This window comes from Sprattus sprattus (genome assembly GCF_963457725.1).
Source record: "Sprattus sprattus genome assembly, chromosome: 18".
Classification (NCBI taxonomy): Eukaryota; Metazoa; Chordata; class Actinopteri; order Clupeiformes; family Clupeidae; genus Sprattus; species Sprattus sprattus.
Window position 1 is genome coordinate 5614967 of NC_137916.1, and position 19690 is coordinate 5634656.

The 19690-nt window shown below is 44.0% G+C and overlaps 1 protein-coding gene across 2 annotated transcripts; it reads right to left on the reverse strand.

Moving 5' to 3' along the window:
- Positions 1–1095: 1095 nt before the first annotated feature.
- Positions 1096–19672, reverse strand: brsk1b (BR serine/threonine kinase 1b; the record flags this gene model as incomplete). 2 transcript variants are annotated; one of them, XM_080855867.1, is made up of 19 exons in its annotated part: positions 1096–1265; positions 1906–1995; positions 4962–5175; positions 6674–6797; positions 7483–7531; positions 8790–9072; positions 10579–10639; positions 13083–13236; positions 13425–13522; positions 13964–14128; positions 14259–14290; positions 15178–15324; positions 15834–15902; positions 16400–16433; positions 16667–16783; positions 17294–17434; positions 17624–17709; positions 18234–18328; positions 19588–19672. In XM_080855867.1, the coding sequence occupies 19 exons, from the start codon at positions 19670–19672 to the stop codon at positions 1096–1098; spliced, it is 2214 nt and encodes a 737-aa protein (XP_080711993.1). The 2 variants fall into 2 exon arrangements, with proteins under 2 accessions (XP_080711993.1, XP_080711992.1); XM_080855866.1 differs by having other exon boundaries at positions 1885–1995.
- Positions 19673–19690: the final 18 nt, after the last annotated feature.

Consider the following 19690-nt stretch of genomic DNA (forward strand, 5'->3'; position numbering starts at 1 on the left):
CCTGCCCCTGGCCCTGCCCTCTTTCATGTATAGGACTTACCCAGCAGCCCTAGTGCATCTGGACCTGGAATGAGCCATTTTGGACCAGGAAATATGTCTGGTTCTCATCCCCATATAGACATGTTGGGGGGTGGTGGGGGGCAGGTGCAGGCATGCACTTTTCTGTGTCTCATTCTAACAGAGGCTCATGCAGCCCATGGAGCTATAAGAAGACGTAACACATTTCTGCGCTCAGTTATTTGGGATTTTGTTCTGCTTTGTTTTGTTCACTTCATCAACCAGACTCTGGTGTCTTCACTAAGAGTTAACAAGACCTAATGAGATGGAAACAATTTGCTGTATTAAAAGGCAAAGAAGTGTAACATTATATCCTTTCTGAGTGAGGTCACAAAGATTGTGTCCTTAAAAAGCTCAATAACATCCATATGATTTAACTAACCAAACGTCAATTTGTGGCAAACTATTAAGAATTTAGGTAGTTAATCTGTCTCTACATGTCCACAGCAGAATTCTTCCATTTTCTAAATTAGGCCCCAATTCAATATTTTCTTTTTGGTACCACTTCTTTTGAGATTTGAATTTCACCTGGACCCAAAGGATTACCTGCAGGTTGCCAATTTGGGTTATCTGTCCCTGTGCCCCCAGGAGACGTAATACATTCTCTCCTGGTCATGCACAACATTAACACTGCTGCGTTTACCCCTGCCCTTCACCTAGAGAACACATATATGTATACATACACCCACAAAAACAGCCATACATATATATATGTATGTGTGTGTATATATATGTATATACAGTATGTATACATACACATATATATGAACCTTAACAAAAAGGTAAGCTCTTAGCACAAATTCATCCTCTTGTTTCTTCGGTGACGGATAAGGTAAAAAATAGAACTCCTGGTTTCCAAAAACAATCCAAGTTTCTCCGTGGTGCTTCTCGAAGCTTCAGACTACTGCTGCAGTGGTGGATCTCGGGATGGGGGAAGGGCGGGGGAGTTTCTATGGGTCTGTGACGGGCCTCTTTTGGGGGCGGGGGGTCTTTGGGAGGGGTTGTAGGGGGTGTGGGTAGGCATACTGTCAGAAGCTCTCAGGGCTGAGACTGGGTTCCATTGGAGGAGAGCAGGCGGGTCTTATCTTTGCTGGAGCCTCGGCGCTGTAGGCCTCCCCCGTCACGATCGCCCCCACCCTCTGAACGGCGAGAGTTCTGTCGGCTCAGGGAGCCTGGAGGATGAGAGGGCAGCTGCCCATTCTTCTCATCTGACAGAAAAACGAGAAAGAAGATAGATAGATAAATAGATAGAGAGATAGATGAAAGATAGATAGATACATACATAGATAGATAGATAGAAAGAGAGATAGATATATAGATAGATAGACAGACAGATAGACAGACAGATAGATAAACACATAGACAGACAGACAAGCAGATAGATAGACATACAGACAGACAGATAAATAGACAGAGGTAAATCTTAAGATGTGTGTGATAAAAATGAATTCAGCAATGATGTGTTTGTCCAGTGAAGGAAGTACATTTCATGATATGGACTACAGAGTTCTTCATTATGTTTATGTCACCATGACTACCGAGTTCTCCTTTATGTCACCATGACTATAGAGTTCTCCTTTATGTCACCATGACCATTCACAAACTACAATTTGCTGGATCATTGTTAGCACTAGAAGATACCTTAATTTGCTCACACTATCCCTACGCCTGCTCTGGTGCGGTACCACCTCCTTTCTGCACCAAACTTGCAAAGCAATAAATCACATCTGTGTACCTACTTGCTTGTATGTGTGTGTGTGTGTGTGTGTGTGTGTGTGTGTGTGTGTGTGTGTGTGTGTGTGCGTGAGCGTAAAAGAGAGTCCATACCTGTCACTTTGTGAGACTCACCAGCAAGTGCCTGCACAGAAGGCTGATCGTGAGTACTGAGCAACTGAGCTTGAATGGATTCTACCACCCGTTTAAACCTGCGACTTGGACCTGAGAAGACACACACACACACACACACACACACACACACACACACACACACACACACACAGACACAGACACAGACACAGACACAGACACAGACACAGACACAGACACACACACACACACACACAGACACAGACACAGACACAGACACAGACACACACACACACAGACACAGACACAGACACAGACACAGACACACACACACACACACACAGACACAGACACAGACACAGACACACACACACACACACACACACACACACACACACAGACACAGACACAGACACAGACACAGACACAGACACACACACACACAGACACAGACACAGACACAGACACAGACACACACACACACACACACACACACACACAGACACAGACACACACACACACACACACACACACACACACACACACACACAGACACAGACACAGACACAGACACACACACACAGACACAGACACAGACACAGACACAGACACAGACACAAACACACACACACACATACACACACACACACACATATATATATATGTACATAACCATTACATCCATGTAGATTATTTAAATCAGAATGTGTAACATGCATTAACATGCATCTTGAGTGATCAAAAGCCAATTAGACAGCTCTAAGTACAGGTGTGAATGTGCCCAATATCCAACCCCATCAGTCAGTGCGGTTACATGTGTCCAGTTTCCGAGCGTAGTCGGGGTTCAATCGAAGATCCAATTCATGTAACTCCCCAAATCTAGATTTCCTGTGTCCAACTGAAATCCGATTTACACCCCCAGATAAGTGATCGGATTACGCTGGAAATCGGACAAAGCGCGCATGTAACTCTCGAAACTAGATTACAACTGGACAACAACAACTTTTGCGCATGCTTGAGATCCTGCCCATAGACATACAGTGGGGAAAATTAGTATTTGAACCCCTGGCGATTTCACAAGTTTGGCCACTTGCAAAAAAATGTGTGATCTATAATTGTAATGGTAGGTGTATATTAACAGTGAGAAACAGAATATCAACAAAAAAATCCAGAAAAATGCATTTTATAACAGATATGACTTTATTTGCATTTGATGCAAAAAATAAGTATTTTAACCCCTAGCAAAACTGACTGACAAAAATGACTTAGTACTTGGTGGAATAACCCTTGTTGGCAAGTTAGTTGGTCACCAGGTTTACACACATCTCAGGAGGGATTTTGGTCCACTCCTCTTTGCAGATCCTCTCCAAATCTTTAAAGTTCCTTTTTTAATGGGAGGGAATGAGGTTCAAGCCCAATATTCCACGTTGCATGGCCCCATCCATAGTCCCCTTGATGGGGTGGAGTCATCCTGTACCCTTGGCAGAGAAACAGCCCCAAAGCATAATGTTTCCACCTCCATGCTTGATGGTGGGTATGATGTACTCTTGGGGTCATATTCAGCATTCCCCCCTGTCAAACACGGCAAGTCGAGGTTGATGCCAAAGAGCTTGATTTTGGTATCATCTGACCACATTCTGTCTACCAATCCTCCTTAGAATCATTCAAGTGTGCAATGGCAAACTTCAGATGGCCCTGTACATGTGCTTCCTTGAGCAGGGGGACCTTGCGAGTACTGCAGTACTTCAAAAAAATGACGGCGTGGTGTGTTGCCAATGGTTTTCTTGGTGACTGTGGTCCCAGCTGCCTTGAGATCATTCACAAGCTCCCCCTGTGTAGTTCTGGGGTTATTCTGCACCTTTCGAATGATTACTGATACCGCACGAGGGGATATCTTGCATGGAGCCCCAGACCTAGAGCTATTAACATTTGTTTGGTGCTGCTTCCACTTACGAATAATCGCACCAATAGTTGTCTGCTTCTCACCAAGCTGCTTGCCAATGGTTTTGTAGCCCATTCCAGCCTTGTGCAGGTCTACAATCTTATCTCTGACGTCCTTGGACAACTCTTTGGTCTTGCCCATGGTGGTGAGGTTGAAGGTGTGAAGTATGATTCTTTGGGCAGGTTTCTTTTATAAAGTCACCAGTTAAGATCAGGTGTACCTTGTTAGAATTAATGAGGACTAATCTGTGTGCTTCTTGGGCACATAACTGGTAATTGTGAGCCAGAATTCCTGCTGTTTGCTTGGGGGTTCAAATACTTATTTTTTGCATCAAATGCAAATAAAGTCATAAATGTTATAAAATGCAGTTTTCTGATTTTTTTTGTTGTTGATATTCTGTTTCTCACTGTTAAAATACACCAAACTTGCGAAATCGGTAGGGGTTCAAATACTTATTTCCCCCACTGTATATACATGCATCATATATGTCTATGATATGATAATCACTACTAGACGCTCACTGTTCTTGTGCTCCCTCTCACTGCGACTGTTTTGAACAGAACGCGCTAATTCACTGAACAAATATATTCATATTACTTTTCCACCACTTGTTAGTCATGTAATCCATTCATATCGATGTGAATCAATCAATACTAATACAACTTTAACTTTGATGTGTTTTTGTTTCATTTCACAACTTATTTACTGTATAATCAACGGTAGCAGATGCCCGCTTGTAAACATTCCACATTTGATTTGAACTGACGCGGCCAAGATCTGGATTTGTCACTGCCATGTACCGTGAGATAACGCAGTTAACCCCCCCTGGATAGAGAAGTCGGGCTTTGGCGGAAATCGGGGTTATGCCATCATGTAACCGCACTGACTCACACCACATTTGGAGTTGGTTTTGCATATAAGGTGGTTAAGTAAGCTCTGGTCACTAAGGGGTACTCATACTCATACTCACTCATTCATACTCACACTCACACTCACACTCACACTCACACTCACACTCACACTCACACTCACACTCACACTCACACTCACACTCACACTCACGCTCTTCAAATTTGGATTCATTTGCCGTCAATCATTCAATACGTGAATGGTTTCAAACCAAACCCCACTGTTCTGGCGCCCACCTAAGCTGTACCTGATATAAGAGTGAAGGTGACGCTGTAAATTCCCATCTCCCGCTTTCCCTCCTTCTCTTTTTCCCTGTCCCTCTCTCGTTCCCTCTCTCCTTCAGAGAAGGCGATGTCCACCTGGAACTTGACAGGCTTTTGGAAGACGGATGAACTTCCGGAGGATTTATATTCCGCCCGGAAACTGGTCTGAGAGATGACACTGTGACTGAGAGAGGGAATCTGACAAAGACAGAGAGAGAGGGAGGGGTGGGAATGGGGAGGACATGATTGAGGAAGAGATGATAATAGAAATAGACGCGGTTTGTTAATGGTAGTTTGACACAGATAGGGAACACACACACACACACACACAGAAAGACAAAGAAAGAAAGAAGGATTAGAATTAGAATTATTTCTCTGCTCCTGCATATGAAGAGGACGGCAACACTTGATGTATGGTCACTGAAATGATGACTCTATTGATTTTTTTCTATTAATCAGGGAAAACGTATTCAAATACACATGGTCATATGCTTGTGTGTCTCCAGAGGATGACAGACACTGACATAAGACAAGGTGACTGATTACAGAGCAGGGGGTACATAATAACACAATGCTTCCTTTAGCCCTAGGCATGACTGCGCTGACTTAGGGCTGTGTAGATTACACCGCCTACTGAGAGCTCTTGGTATCGATGACAAACGGACGTGTGCTCAGGGGAGGCAGAGCTTCTATACTGATGCTATAAATGTAATTTCGGCTTGTTGCTTTGAACATTTTTGGAACCTCAAGAATAGATTGGTTTTGGATGAACAGCGGATATTAAATATTAGTAGGGTGGGGGGGGGGGGGTTGTCTGGGAAGTCCCGCCCCTCTTCTTCCGGCGAATTTGATTTTGCCTTCAGATTCAGCCTGGCAAGGCGGCTATACCAACTTAGTTCAGCATTGTAAGGATCCTTGGAGCCAATCACAAACTGGCGGATTTAAACTAACCTGGACTACGTAACAAAAGCAACGTCAAAGAGAGTTTGAAAACATTGCGGGTGGCTTCTCACCCTTCATTTGCTACCATTATATTGATATCAGAGTATCCGTTGATTTCACATTATTTCTCTTAGGATTGTTTAATATCTATGTGAAGCCAATTAACATCACACAAGTGGTTGTGATCAACCCAAGACGGCTTTTTATTGGTGAGCTCATTTGATAAATTAAACTTAAATTGCTGCTAAAGTATTGTTTCCTGGTTGCTAAGGACACTAAATAACCTTAAACGATTTAAATGGAAGAGTTCAATTAGCATAAAATTGATAGCTTGTTATCAAGCTGATGTTATAGTCTCCTCGATTTTACTTATACAATTATAATGGGAAATGGTAGAAACCCTCAGGGTTCCTTGTCAACTTCGTATGAAAGTGTTCATATTCATGAGTGCATATTCACACATATTAAAACGAGTTCAACACAACCTAGCAGCTGGCAACTGTATGTACCTTACCTGTGTGTGTGTAAAGAATGCTGATATGAAAAACAACCTGTAGTCAATGTGCAAGCTGCCAATTGAATGGTGATTTAAGATACTCTATTGGGTTTATATATTTGTAAATCTGACTCTGAAAGTGTCAATGCCTCACCAGCCACGAACCTCACCACACCTCACTGCAATGACAACCTTTTTGTGTGCACCCCTCATGAAACAGAGAAAGTAAGAAAGATAAAGAGAAAATGCCATTCTTACTGAGAGGAAGGCATGGACAATGTCTGCCTTTATCGAGCTCAGTGGTTTGTCTCTGATCACCACAAAGATCTGCTCCTCCTTCTCGATACTGATGAAGTTTCCAAACCAGGATTTCTTGGCCAGCCTGTGCCAAGAGTGCACACACACACACACACACACACACACACACACACACACACACACACACACACACACACACACACACACATCAATACAGCAGCTGAACAAGCAGGGAGTCAGAGGGACTAGGAGATGAAAGATAAAACACGCAGAACACTAGAGGCATGGGTTGCTAAAATCAGCAGAGTATATAGAATGAGTAGATAAGAAGAGGAGGTGATAAGAAGAGGAGGTGATAAGACGAGGAGGTGATAAGACACAGATTTCTTTCACAAAGAAGCGTGACGTAGAGTAAAGCTAGATATTCTCTTCACAGAAATCAATATAAATATAGCTATACGTTTCTATTTATTGGGTGTGGTTCTCTTTCATTCATGCAACGCCACCAATCATCTGGTGTCTGTAAATGTTGGGAATATGAGACACCAGATCACTACCTATTCAGGAGATCATTTGTAACATATTTACATCTGTTGAAACTGAAAATAATTTACTAAAGATTTTGAATTGCATAGTTCAGAATCATTCATCTTTGGTTAAACTGATCTTAATCTGTCTCTCTATTCTTTATGAGTATGATTTTTAGGCATCTATTCAGCTGTCACTGTCAGAAAACCATTCAACAGTTTTCCCTTTTTTTCCATGCGCAAAATCAAAGGAGGCAAATGGGCAGTCAGAGTCCCACTCACTCTGGGCTGGACTCTGGTGTTAGGCTGGACATGTCCTCTGATGTAGGAACTAGAGAAGGAGAGAGAGAAAACAAGTGAGAGATGAACAGGTCCTCAGGGGGAACAGATTGTTGCCTCCAGCTACTGTGCATGCTACAGCATGTTTTAGTTGAGGGATTGGTGGTGCACATTCATGACACACAAACTTGTCTCTTATTTAGCATGTAAAAACACCTATAGCTCAAGCCTGTAAAGCCTGTTTTGTTGGTTGGCTTTGTATAAACATGAGCACTTGTTAAACCAGTAGTTAAACCTACAAATACAACAGCATTTATTCAACCAACATAGATGGAGAAATATGACTACTGTAAATCCTTAAATTGTGGCCGGGGTCTTTTATTTACTTAGGCTGCACAGCGCACAGGCCTTTATTTGGGGCAGGCTTGTATTAGGGGAAGGCCTTTATTTCTTACTTATTATACGGCTCTTCAGAATGTTCCAAAAAGTTCTGTTGATTTGAATGGGGCACCCCAACATTCGCAGGTCTATAAGTTCTTGATATCCACCACTGCGAAAAGTTAATGGCCGCTGTCATTGGCAACGGGTTTCGTGCTTCTAATTCACTTTCATATCATTCCGCAAGTAGTCCGGTCATTTAACATAGCGGAAAGTCATTGTTACCTGAAGTCAGTAAGTAATCGGTTGCTACGCAACACCTGGAACAATTTTTTCTTAGTGGAAATCACAAAACGGCAACAAAATCATTAAAAAGAGGTATTTTAAACTACTGTCTAACGTTTTGGCAAGCAACTGTAACACATTTTTAAAAAAATCTTTTTTTATTGCAAACAGCCCATGAAATTAGCCACAACTTTAAACATGAGGAGAACATGTATTTATGTTCCGGTACCTTATTTAACCCCCAGCCCTTATTCGGGGCCTGGCCTTTAATTATCCGTATCGACCATGCCCCCGGCTACTATCTGAAGCCCCACCTCCAATTGAATCCCAGTCTTTATTTGAGGATTTATGGTATGTATGAATGTGTAACAATCATTATGTCTACCAAGTAAACTCAGAAAAATATAGAACTCATTCTGATTGAAAGGGTAGACGTATATCATGCTGTATTTAGATGCCTTTATAGATTATATTTTCATTTATTAATCTAGTAGACATTTCTACCCAAAGCGCCCAGTGCAGAGCAGGTGAAGTTGATTTTGGGTATCAAATGTATGGCCTTGGTGTTGTTAGCACCTCGTATTACCAGTTCAACCAAGTTGTTCTGTACATCTCCAACATTCCATTCCCCACAGTACTGTTCTCACCCTGCATCTTGCGTCGGTGGAACCGCGGCGAGCCCAACAAGTTGTTCTTGAAGGAGTTGAGGCGCGTCCTCCAGTGAGCGGAACTGCTGGCCGCCATGCCGCCACTTCCCCCAGGACTGGAGGGCGGAGTGAGAGACAGGGAGCCTCCGGCCACGCCACCCCCACCCTCGGCACGCGAGGACGAGGAGGACGATGAGGAAGAGGGAGGGGTGGGAGGGGGGTGCCCGGGGTGGTGGACAGGGGTGCCAAGAGGGGTGGGGAGCGGGGAGCCCTGGGGGGTGACCTGTGACACATGGGCAGAGTTAGGATAGAGGCTCTTAGTTACCGACTTGAGGACGGAGGGTGTGGGGAAGACAAAGAAGCGAGGGATGGGGGAGAGGAGGGGGGACGGGGACGGCGACGGGGAGCGGGGGCCCTGGAGGGGGAGGGACTTCATGGATTGGAGGTGGGGCCGTTCGGAGGGCGCTTTGGACGGCAGGGTCTGTGTTTTTTGATCGGACAGGCGTTGGGACGCCCGGGGAGCGGTGGCACTTCCTGGTTTGGGGTCTTTGGGCAGGGTGGTGGAAGCAGAGGTGACTTCTGATTGGCTGAAAGTGAACACGGGGCTCTGATGGAGCAGAAGAGAAAGGACAGAGGAGAGGAGAGATGGGGAGGTGGAAAGATGGAGAGAGCAATGGTCATGAATGTTATGATTTATGACGGGAGAGCATTAGCAGACTCTACTGAAAACTTAAACAAGTCGTCTTTGTTCATCTCTTTCATTAACTGTACAAAAATTGTTGTGTCACTACCTGTGTGTGTTGTGTGAGAGAGAGAGAGATAGAGAGAGAGTTAGGGAGAGACAGAGAAGCAGAGTGAGAGAGTTAGGGAGAGAGAGAGAGAGAGAGTTAGGGAGAGAGAGAGAGCATAATCATGTACTGTATGTGTGTGAGGGGTATTGGGTGATGTATTGACCTATTTGTGTCATTGATCGTTAAGTAAAAGTAGAAGGTCAGTGGTATGGGAAATGGAACAGTATGAGGGAGATGACTTTAGTATGATAGAGCACACTGAACTGGAGAAAGCTTACACACAGAACACATTTCTTCAACGACACAGTTTAGTTTCAGCACAACATACCACACTCCTTTTTGCTGCATAAACTTCCTTACATATTTGTATTATACACATGTTGAATGGCAACACAACACAGCAAAGATGTGAAGCCTTAAACACACTCTATCAAAGACGCCCTGATTTGCCAGTTCTGAAGCGGCAATGGAAGGCATGGAATACCAGATACCTACTGGGCAGGAGAAAACTTCCGTTGTTTTGAAAACAACAGTTTGCACATTTTGTCCACAGAGTTTATCTTACATGGCATGAACAAAGCATTACTAGATTTCGTTTCTCTTCCATGTGCATTGAAAGCTGTACCAGGCCATTAGTGAGAGACCTGGTGATGGCATTAGAGCTACAGTTCAGGAACCTGAGGTACAGATTACGTAGTGGCCAGGAGAATTTGAAGTGTTCAAAATGGTTGGACTTGGAAAGGGATGTCTGATGTGTGTGTGTGTGTGTGTGTGTGTGTGTGTGTGTGTGTGTGTGTGTGTGTGTGTGTGTGTGTGTTAAATATGGCGTAACTGTAGGCTATGTTGCTTTTTGCCAGGCTTAAGTTCTATATTTGAGCAACTCAGCAGAGATGAGGGTGAGCTTGTGCGAGAGAGAGAGAGAGAGAGAGAGAGAGAGAGAGAGAGAGAGAGAGAGAGAGAGAGAGAGAGAGAGAGAGAGGCTGAGTGGAGGAACTCACCCTTGGGCTGCTGAGGGGACTGGAGGAGAGGCCTGTGGAGGCTCCGCTCACCGAGCGCGACCTGCAGCACACGGACACAGACAGAGGAAAGAGCACAGTCAGTCAGTCAGCCAGCACACAAACCACAGATAGAGCCAACACAATAACAACATGCTTATCTATGGCTGAGTGGGGATGTATATAAATGTGTGGAGAGCATGGATGTGACAGTGTGTGAGTGTAGTATGCAGAAACTGTGCTTCTGGCTGTGCACAGACATGTCCAGGTATTCAGTAGAGTGGGGACCTCTAGTAAGTGTGTGTGTATGTTTGAGTGGTTGTGTGTGTGCTCGCGAAAGAGAGCGGGATACTGTATGTGTGTGTTTGTGTGTCTGTGTGTCTGTGTGTGAGAGACAGAGACAGAGACAGAGACAGAGACAGAGACAGCAACAGAGACATAGACAGAGACAGAGACAGAGACAGACAGAGACAGAGACAGAGTGAGAGTAAGTGTGTGTGTGTGTGTGTGCGTACAGTGCCTTGCATACAGTAAGTATTTACCGTCTTGGATATTTTACCCTTTTATTGCTTTTATAAATCAATCATGGTCAATATAAGTTGGCTTTTTTGACCAAAAAAACACAAAACAGCCCAAACACAGTAATGTCAATTTGATAAAAATATGTAATGTAAAATAAGTGATTGCACAAGTATTCACCCGCTTAAAAGTGACTGACCATATTCTACAAAGGTCCAGCCAATTGGTGCTAAAATCCTCACAATTAGTGAAATGGGGATCAGTGTGCAGTGCATGTGTCTCAAGTGATGGTAGTACTAAGACACCTGTGTCTGGAAGGTCCATTTACTGGTCAGTATTCAGTAATCAGTATTCCTGGCTACCGTTAGACCATGAAGACAAAATAACACTCCAAGCAACTCAGAGAAAAGGTTATTGAAAAGTAAAAGTAAGGGGAAGTATACAAAAAAATGTCCAAGGCACTAAACATCCCCTGGAATTCTGTTAAATCCATCATCAAGAAATGGAAGAAATATGGCACTTGTGTAAATCTGCCTAGAGCAGGCCGTCAAACTAAGTCACCGTGCAAGAAGGAGACTAGTGAGACCACCAAGTGAGACCACCAAGACTACTACTCTGAAGGAGTTACAAGCTTTCACAGCTGAGATGGGAGAGACTCTGCATACAAAAACTGTTGCCCGGGTTCTTCACCAATCAAAGCTTTATGGAAGAGAGACACTGTGGAAGAAAGCTCATATTAAATATCGACTAGAGTTCGCCAAAAGGCATGTGTTAGACTCCATGGTCAAGTGGAAGAAAGTTCTGTGGTCTGATGAGACCAAGGTGGAGCTTTTTGACACTATGTTTGGCAGACACCAAACACTGCACATCACCACAAACGCACCATCCCCACTGTGAAGTGTGGTGGTGGCAGCATCATGCTGTGGGAATGCTTCTCAACAGCCGGCCCTGGAAGGCTTGTAAAGATATAGGGTAAAACGAATGCAGCAAAATATAGGGAGATCCTGGAGGACAATCTAATTCTGTCTGCAAGAGAACTACGGCTTGGGAGAAGATCTATTTTCCAGCAACACAATGACCCGAAGCATACAGCTAAATCTACACAGAAATGGTGTAAAGACAACCAGGTGAATGTTCTGGAGTAAAAATGTGTGGCTGGACTTGAAAAGGCCTGTGACGCCCTATCCCCATGCAACCTGACAGAGCTTGAGCAGTTTTGCAAAGAAGAATGGAGTAAAATTGCAGTGTCCAGATGTGCAAGCCTGATTGAGACTTATCCACTCAGACTCAGTGATGTGATCGCAGCCAAATGTGCATCTACTAAATACTGACTTGAAGTGGGGTGTATACTTATGCGATCACTTATTTAACATTACATATTTTTATTTAATTGACATAAAGTGAAAACAGATTTCTACACAGTTGACATGAAAGAGGGTTTTTTTAGATGTTTTTTTTTGTCAAAAAAGCCAACTTATACTGAACATGATTGATTTATAAAAGCAAAAAAGGGTCAAAAAATCCAAGGGGGTGAATACATGTGTGTGTGTGTGCATGTATGTCTGTCTGTGTCTATGTGCCAGAGGTACTAACACATAGAGAAAGAGTGTGTGTGTGTGTGTATGCATGAGTACGTGGTGTATGTGTGTTTGTGTGTGTGTGTGACTGTGTGCCAAAGGATACTGTATGTGTGTGAGATACTGTATGTGTGTGCGTGGGTGTGTGTGAGTGAGTGAGAGAGAGACAGAGTGAAAGAAAGTGTATGTTCTGTGTGTGTGTGTGTGTGTGTGTGTGTGTGTGTGTGTGTGTGTGTGTGCGAGAGAGAGAGGGAGAGAGAGAAAGTGTATGTGTGTGAGCAAGAGAGAGAAATAGGAGAGTGTGTGTGTGTGTATGTCTGTGTGTGTATGTCTGTGTGTGTGTGTGTGTGTGTGTGTGTGTGTGTGTGTGTGTGTGTGTGTGTGTGTGTGTGTGTGTGTGTGTGTGTGTACCTCTGGCTGTGGGAGGATGTATCCAGTGCTCGGCGTGGCGGCGTAGGTGAACCCTGCTCTGTCACACTCAGCACCTCCAGGCTCTTTCTCTCCGGCCGGCAGCGGCCATGTCGCGTCAGCATAGGAGAGTCCACACGCTTGCGGGGAGGGTCGGCTGAATCACACACACACACACACGAACACACACACACACACACACACACACACACAGACACACACACACACACACACACACACACACACACACACACACAGGATGTAGTTCTATAGAAAATATAGGCTATATGTGAGTGTATGTGTCACTGTGTGTGGGTGTGTTTACGTATTTGTGGTATGACTCACCAACATCATTTCTGGTGGGCAGGTCCTCATCCTCATAGCTGGGGTAGCGTTCTTTCCTGTCCAGCAGTAGGTAATAGATCATCTTCTCCTGGTTTATTCTGACAGACAAGAGAAAAACAGACAGAAAAGAAAACATTTAGAAAAGCACCATCTGCCATCAAAACATATTTCTTCAGCACAATTAAGAACACCAGCTGTTGACAACCCTTGGCAAAGACTGTGTCATACCTTAAGTTTCTGGTTACAGACGTTACCGATCTTAAAACACATTCCCCATTTAGCTTTAAATGACCTGTATGTCCTGCATATTATCCCCTTAATATGACGTCGATTTCTTGTTAGTAGGGGAATCACTGGCTGTGCTGTCTATGCATGATTAATAGAGATCACAGCCTGTATTTCAGTGATGCCAGTCAATGCCAATAGCCCACCTAATAGTAATTGGCTTATCAACACACAAACCAGGGAGAAATAGTACAATCATTCCTGCGTACTGCAGCTGTGACAGAGGCCAGGCCTGGGGGTGATTGGATACTCACTCCTCACACTGCAGGTCTCGGGCCAGTTTTGTGCGGTCCCTGAAGCAGCCCAGGGAGTGCATGCTGTCCAGCACGTCCGGGTCCAGCTCTGTGAGGGACAGGATGCGCCGCACGCACACCCGTCTGGGAGGGGGCTGCTCTGGGCAGGGCTCGTTCCGACCACTCCTGAGGAACACCAAGTGTGATGGTGAGAGGGTTAACAGAATAAAAGGACAAAATAGAATTTTATAAGAAAAGATAATAGGGCTGGCTATAAAGAGCAGTTGGATGGCGCTCAGAGAGAAGGTTGACTTACTGATACCACGCATGCTTCTGTATTGCTTCAAGCTGTTCAGGGAGCAATTGAAAAAGAACAGAACTGTTATTCACACAGCAAAGAGCTCGAATAACATTACTTTGAGTCAGGGATTCTTCACAAAACACTGCTCAGAAATGAGTCAACTACAAAAAAAAACTAAAGATAAAATACTTTTTGACTTGGTCATCCCTTAAAACAGAGGGCCATGAGTTTAATGAAAGACAGAGGTAATTAGACTGAAACCTGTGCCTCTTAAGGCCTTAAACTCTGAACTTGGACGTAAAAATCACAGAACGGTACACAACAACACAAGCTATTTACTATCGCCAGTAGCACAATGACGGAAACCAAATTTTGCTTTGCGGATTAAAATGTGTAACTAACTCCTTTGCGAAAAGACAAAAATGCCTCTACATTTACAACAGTGAGATCATTTTGAAGGCATGATTAAAGACTTTTCAGCTACAGTTCGGTCAATTTTGTGTCACCCTGGGTCTCTCTTTAAGGTACAAAGAATCCAGTTCCACATGTACAGAAATATTGGGAATAAAATGATTGTTGGTCTAGAAGCATATTTATTTTTGTCATTAAACCCAATTCACACCCTGGCTTTGTATTGCTGTGTACATATAGCTTAGATAGAGTTCCACAAATATTTCCTCTCGTACAACCTTATCACCAGGGACCTGTGTAAGTAACTGGATGCCTGCACTGAGGGTCTTGTAATCAACTAGCTTCCTGTGTCCTTGTGTTGATAATGAGTACAGATCTACACACACACACACTGTATAAAGTTTACCCAGCCCTCTCTTTCTCACTCTGTTTATTTGTCTCAACCCACTGCTTTCTCATCCCTCTTTTCCCCTTTCTCCATCTTTCTCTCCACCACCCCCCACCCTTTCTCTGGCAGCCCTACCGAGAGCCTCTTCTCAGGATCGACCTCGATCATGCCCTTGAGCAGCGCCTGGCAGTCGGGCGGGATGAAGTGGGGCATATGGAACACCCCGCTCTTCACCTTCTCCAGCAGCTGGCGCAGGTTGTCGTGGTCGAACGGCAATGCGCCCTGGAAACAGAGGCCAAATAGGGTCATGAGGGGTCAGAGGTTAACCATTCCTGGGTCATATGTAGCACAAGCTGAGGGAGATGAGTAGATGTCATAATGCTAGGGTTTAATTTAAAGGGAAAGTGCTTTTTTAGATCATAACAAAGAGCACAAACATAATATAGTAAACTTATCAAACTTATCAATGAGTTGTACTGTGAGCATGACTGTTGTTTGATTTAACCATTTAGTGCTGCATATATTTTCTGACAAAAGCGCCTGTGATGAGTTAGGGGCAATTATATGTGGGAAATAATAATCTGAACTCAGAGATGGAGGCATGGAGGCTGTGTTAAAGGACAGAGACTGACATCCCCCCTCATACATGAATAATAAGGGTGTGGATATTGAAGGAAATCAACAACAAACTGAGGACAAAAAAACAAACACAAAGGGGGAGAGAGACAAATAGAGAGGGAGAGCGAAGAGGAGAGACAGAGAAGAACAGAGAGAGAAAAAGAGTAGCTCACCACCAGCAGTGCGAACAGGATGACTCCACAGCTCCACACATCTGCTCTGCGCCCGTCATATTTCTCCCCCTGAAAACACAGCAGCCTATTGTCACACATATACATACAAACAACTACAGTCACAGACACAAGCACATACCAGCCACACACACTCAGCTACAAACAACTGCACAGTCTCAACACACACACACACACACACACACACACACACACACACACACACACACACACACAAGGCACCCATCCCCACACACATAAAAATGTGATTGAAAGAGTGAAATGACAGCAGCATGTCAACTCCTGCTTAAATCTCAAGTTTTTCAAACCTGTTATTTCTACATCGTCTTAATACTGAGACATTAAGATATTATTATTCCCGGTGGCACACACACACACACAAGACCACACATATTCTCTCTTTCTGTGTCTCTCTCACATCTTCACATGTGGTGGTGCCCACACAAACACACACACACACACGATATAAATACATGTATGGTCAGCACACAAACACGCATGTGGCACATACTGATTAAAGTATTACATGTTGCTGAGATGTAACTTACCCTGATCACCTCTGGGCATGCATAGTGAGGGGATCTGAAAACATTTGAAGACACAGGATTACAACGCCATATATCCACATCATACTCAAGCAATACACACATTATACTTATACTTACACACACACACACACACACACACACACACATGCATATACACACATACACATAAACACACACACATATTGTACTTACATATCAACAAGCATATGTATAGCCATATAAAAAAGGGGATACACATGACAGAACAGACAAACCTACAATACTCACCCACAGCTCGTCTCTAAGAGACTGTCTCCAACTTGGAGTGAGGCCATGCCAAAGTCTGCGATCCTGATGTTGTTCTTTTCATCCAGCAACAAGTTCTCCGGCTTTAAGTCTCTGTGACTGGAAGAGAGAGACACGGAAAGACAGAGGAAGGGGAGAGAGAGAAACAGAAAGAGAGAGGAAGGGGAGAGAGAGAGGGACAGAAAGAGAGAGGACGGGGAGAGAGAGGGACAGAAAGACAGAGGAAGAGGAGAGAGAGGGACAGAAAGAGAGAGGACGGGGAGAGAGAGGGACAGAAAGACAGAGGAAGAGGAGAGAGAGAGAGAAAAACAGAGGAAGGGGAGAGAGAGGGACATTGATTTTGACACTAGATTTGTTACCTGTAACTGATAATCAACCAAACCAAGCAGATAAAACAAGTCAACGTTATAACCCATAAGAAACATAGCATCAACATGTCCTATGAGAAACATGTCCAGAACCTGTATACACACACACACACACATTATATGTTTATCTAGTCACTGGCGCACATGCACGACAAACTGTAAACACACTACATATGGTATCACACACACACACACTCTCATCACTATCACTACCATCACGGCCCTCTTAAAGGATGTGTACCAAATGGAGTGGCTGTGGCAGAAGTCAAGGGCAGAGATGATCTGTCTGAAAAACTTGCGGGCTTCTTTGGGAGTCAGTCTGCCCTTCTTCACCAAGTAGTCGAAGAGCTCGCCACCCGACACGTGCTCCAGTACCAAGTACCTAACACACGGGTTAGAGGAAACGGTCAGTTCACCTCTGACTGACTTTCTTCCAGACACCTACACACATCAGATGAGCACAGACACAAGCTGTGAGCCGTTCTAAGCAAAGGAAGGGGAACGAGACTTGTGTAGCAAACACACAAACGCATAAGGACCCACACACACAGAAGCAGACTCACGTACTTACAGATATTTGTTATTCTCATAGACATCATGCAGCTTCAGAACATGAGGATGTTCTATTAGTTTGAGAATAGCTATCTCTCTCTCCACCTGGACAGACAGAGAGAGGAGTGGAAAGGAGAGAAAGAGCGAAAGCACAAAGAAGGAGAGATAGCTAGAGATGTTAATCCACGTTGTGTCTGCTTGAGGAGGGAAAAGAGAAGAGAGCAGACGTCGGAAGTATAGCGATGCTAGTCTGCAGAGAGAGCCGTCTTAGCAACACACAAGCCACACGCAATGCAAGAGGTAATGTCTGAGATGCCAGAGCTTTGTGTTAAAGAAGAAATGGCTTGGACTTGGGAACAAATGTTTCTTCTCTTTACCTATGAAACGCTCACCTTTTAATGCATGAGTAACCAGTGCAGAGTGGTGAGCAAAAACATTGTTCATTTGAACCACTTTCATCCAGATCCTGATGGACAGAATCAAGTCCTGGCCCTAAGGTACTTTTTCACGACTGAATATCTTGAGTTGGTCAGAAATATGACATATTACATAGAACAATTGGTCAATGCTATTTTTCCGTGAAAGGGAGGGCCTTAATAGAGAGATCAACAAATGCCTGTTTTTCTTACCTTCATGAGGACCGACTCTGACAGCTTTTCTCTGTTCACAATCTTTATGGCCACCTTCTGCCCTGTGATGCAGTGTACACCCAGCTTCACCAAGCCTGGAGGGAAGGAAGGGTGGGAGGAGGGTTGAGAGCACTTTAAGAACAGAGAGAAAACACAGGAAACCTCAGACAACTGAGGGAGAGAGAGTGAGAGAGGAAAAACAGAGGGCTTAATGTCCCCCTGCTGCCTCTCTCTCTCTCTCTCTCTCTCTCTCTCTCTCTCCCTCTTTCTGTCTCGTCCTTTCTCGGCAGACAGTGACCCAGTGGGATTGAAAAGGATATGTGAATTAGTGATGACATCACCAATCAGGTTTATCTGACCTGATCAACACTAACGTGGCATGAAATCCTATCCCTCACCAATGCTTCAGCGCGACACTGAACTTACCACCTCAGGAAGCATGTCACAATAATCCTGCGGCTTCTTTATCCGTGGACATAGATCAACAACACAATTTCAATAATAACAGCCACTATACATGTCATCTAAGATTACAGAGAGCCCAACACGTGGGCACGCTGACCAAAAGATTCCCCAAAAATTCACACTCTGCTCTCTTCCACCGGAATAATAGAGCTGTAAGACATATTTGGGTTTCCTGCAGCTACAGAAGGTACAGAGAAGAGCTAATATGGTTGCAGAGTTGTAAACACGTAAGAGGTAACGAGGCGCTTTCTGAAACTGCTATCAAGCCACATAAGGTTAAGATACACAAATAAAACTGTGTTCTGCAAATGTGTAACGCCACCCACAACAGATCCATGACTGGTTCTGAAATAAACAACCATCACATAATGATATATGGCTACAATAATGCACATTCATTCACACAGGTTACATTGAAAGAGAGCAATGATGCCTCATGTAGTGTGTTGGCAAAGACACCCAACACAGTACATCAGTAAGTAAACCAACACTGGTGGGACACATACATTTTCAAAAATATTACTCCTAAGACCACAAAGCCAAAATCTGTATCTGATGGCAGACAGAGTTACCACGACACATAAAATAGTTTTAACCAAAGCTCTATCTAATTCAGCCTGAGGCAACTGTACCACAGCAACACAAAACAGAGAGAGGAGGGGAGGAATATCCTTGCACTGAATCCCTGATTAAATAATTCTTTCATAACCCCAACAGACAACTACTTTCCCAGCTTGTAAATAAGACTACAGTTGATTCCAAATAATATCACGAGGATAATGCAAACTGTGGTCCATAATGAACCATGGACAGTTTACATTTGGAACATTAATGCTTCACAGCTCGAAACATAAGCGCTCAGCAGGCTGACATCAGTGCTGATTCTTACCAGTCTGCCCTTTCCCCAGCGTCTTCTCCAGGCGGTAAGGCCCCACATACTGAGCCGGCTGACTCGACAACTCCTTGCTGGACATTTCTTCAAATGATTTATT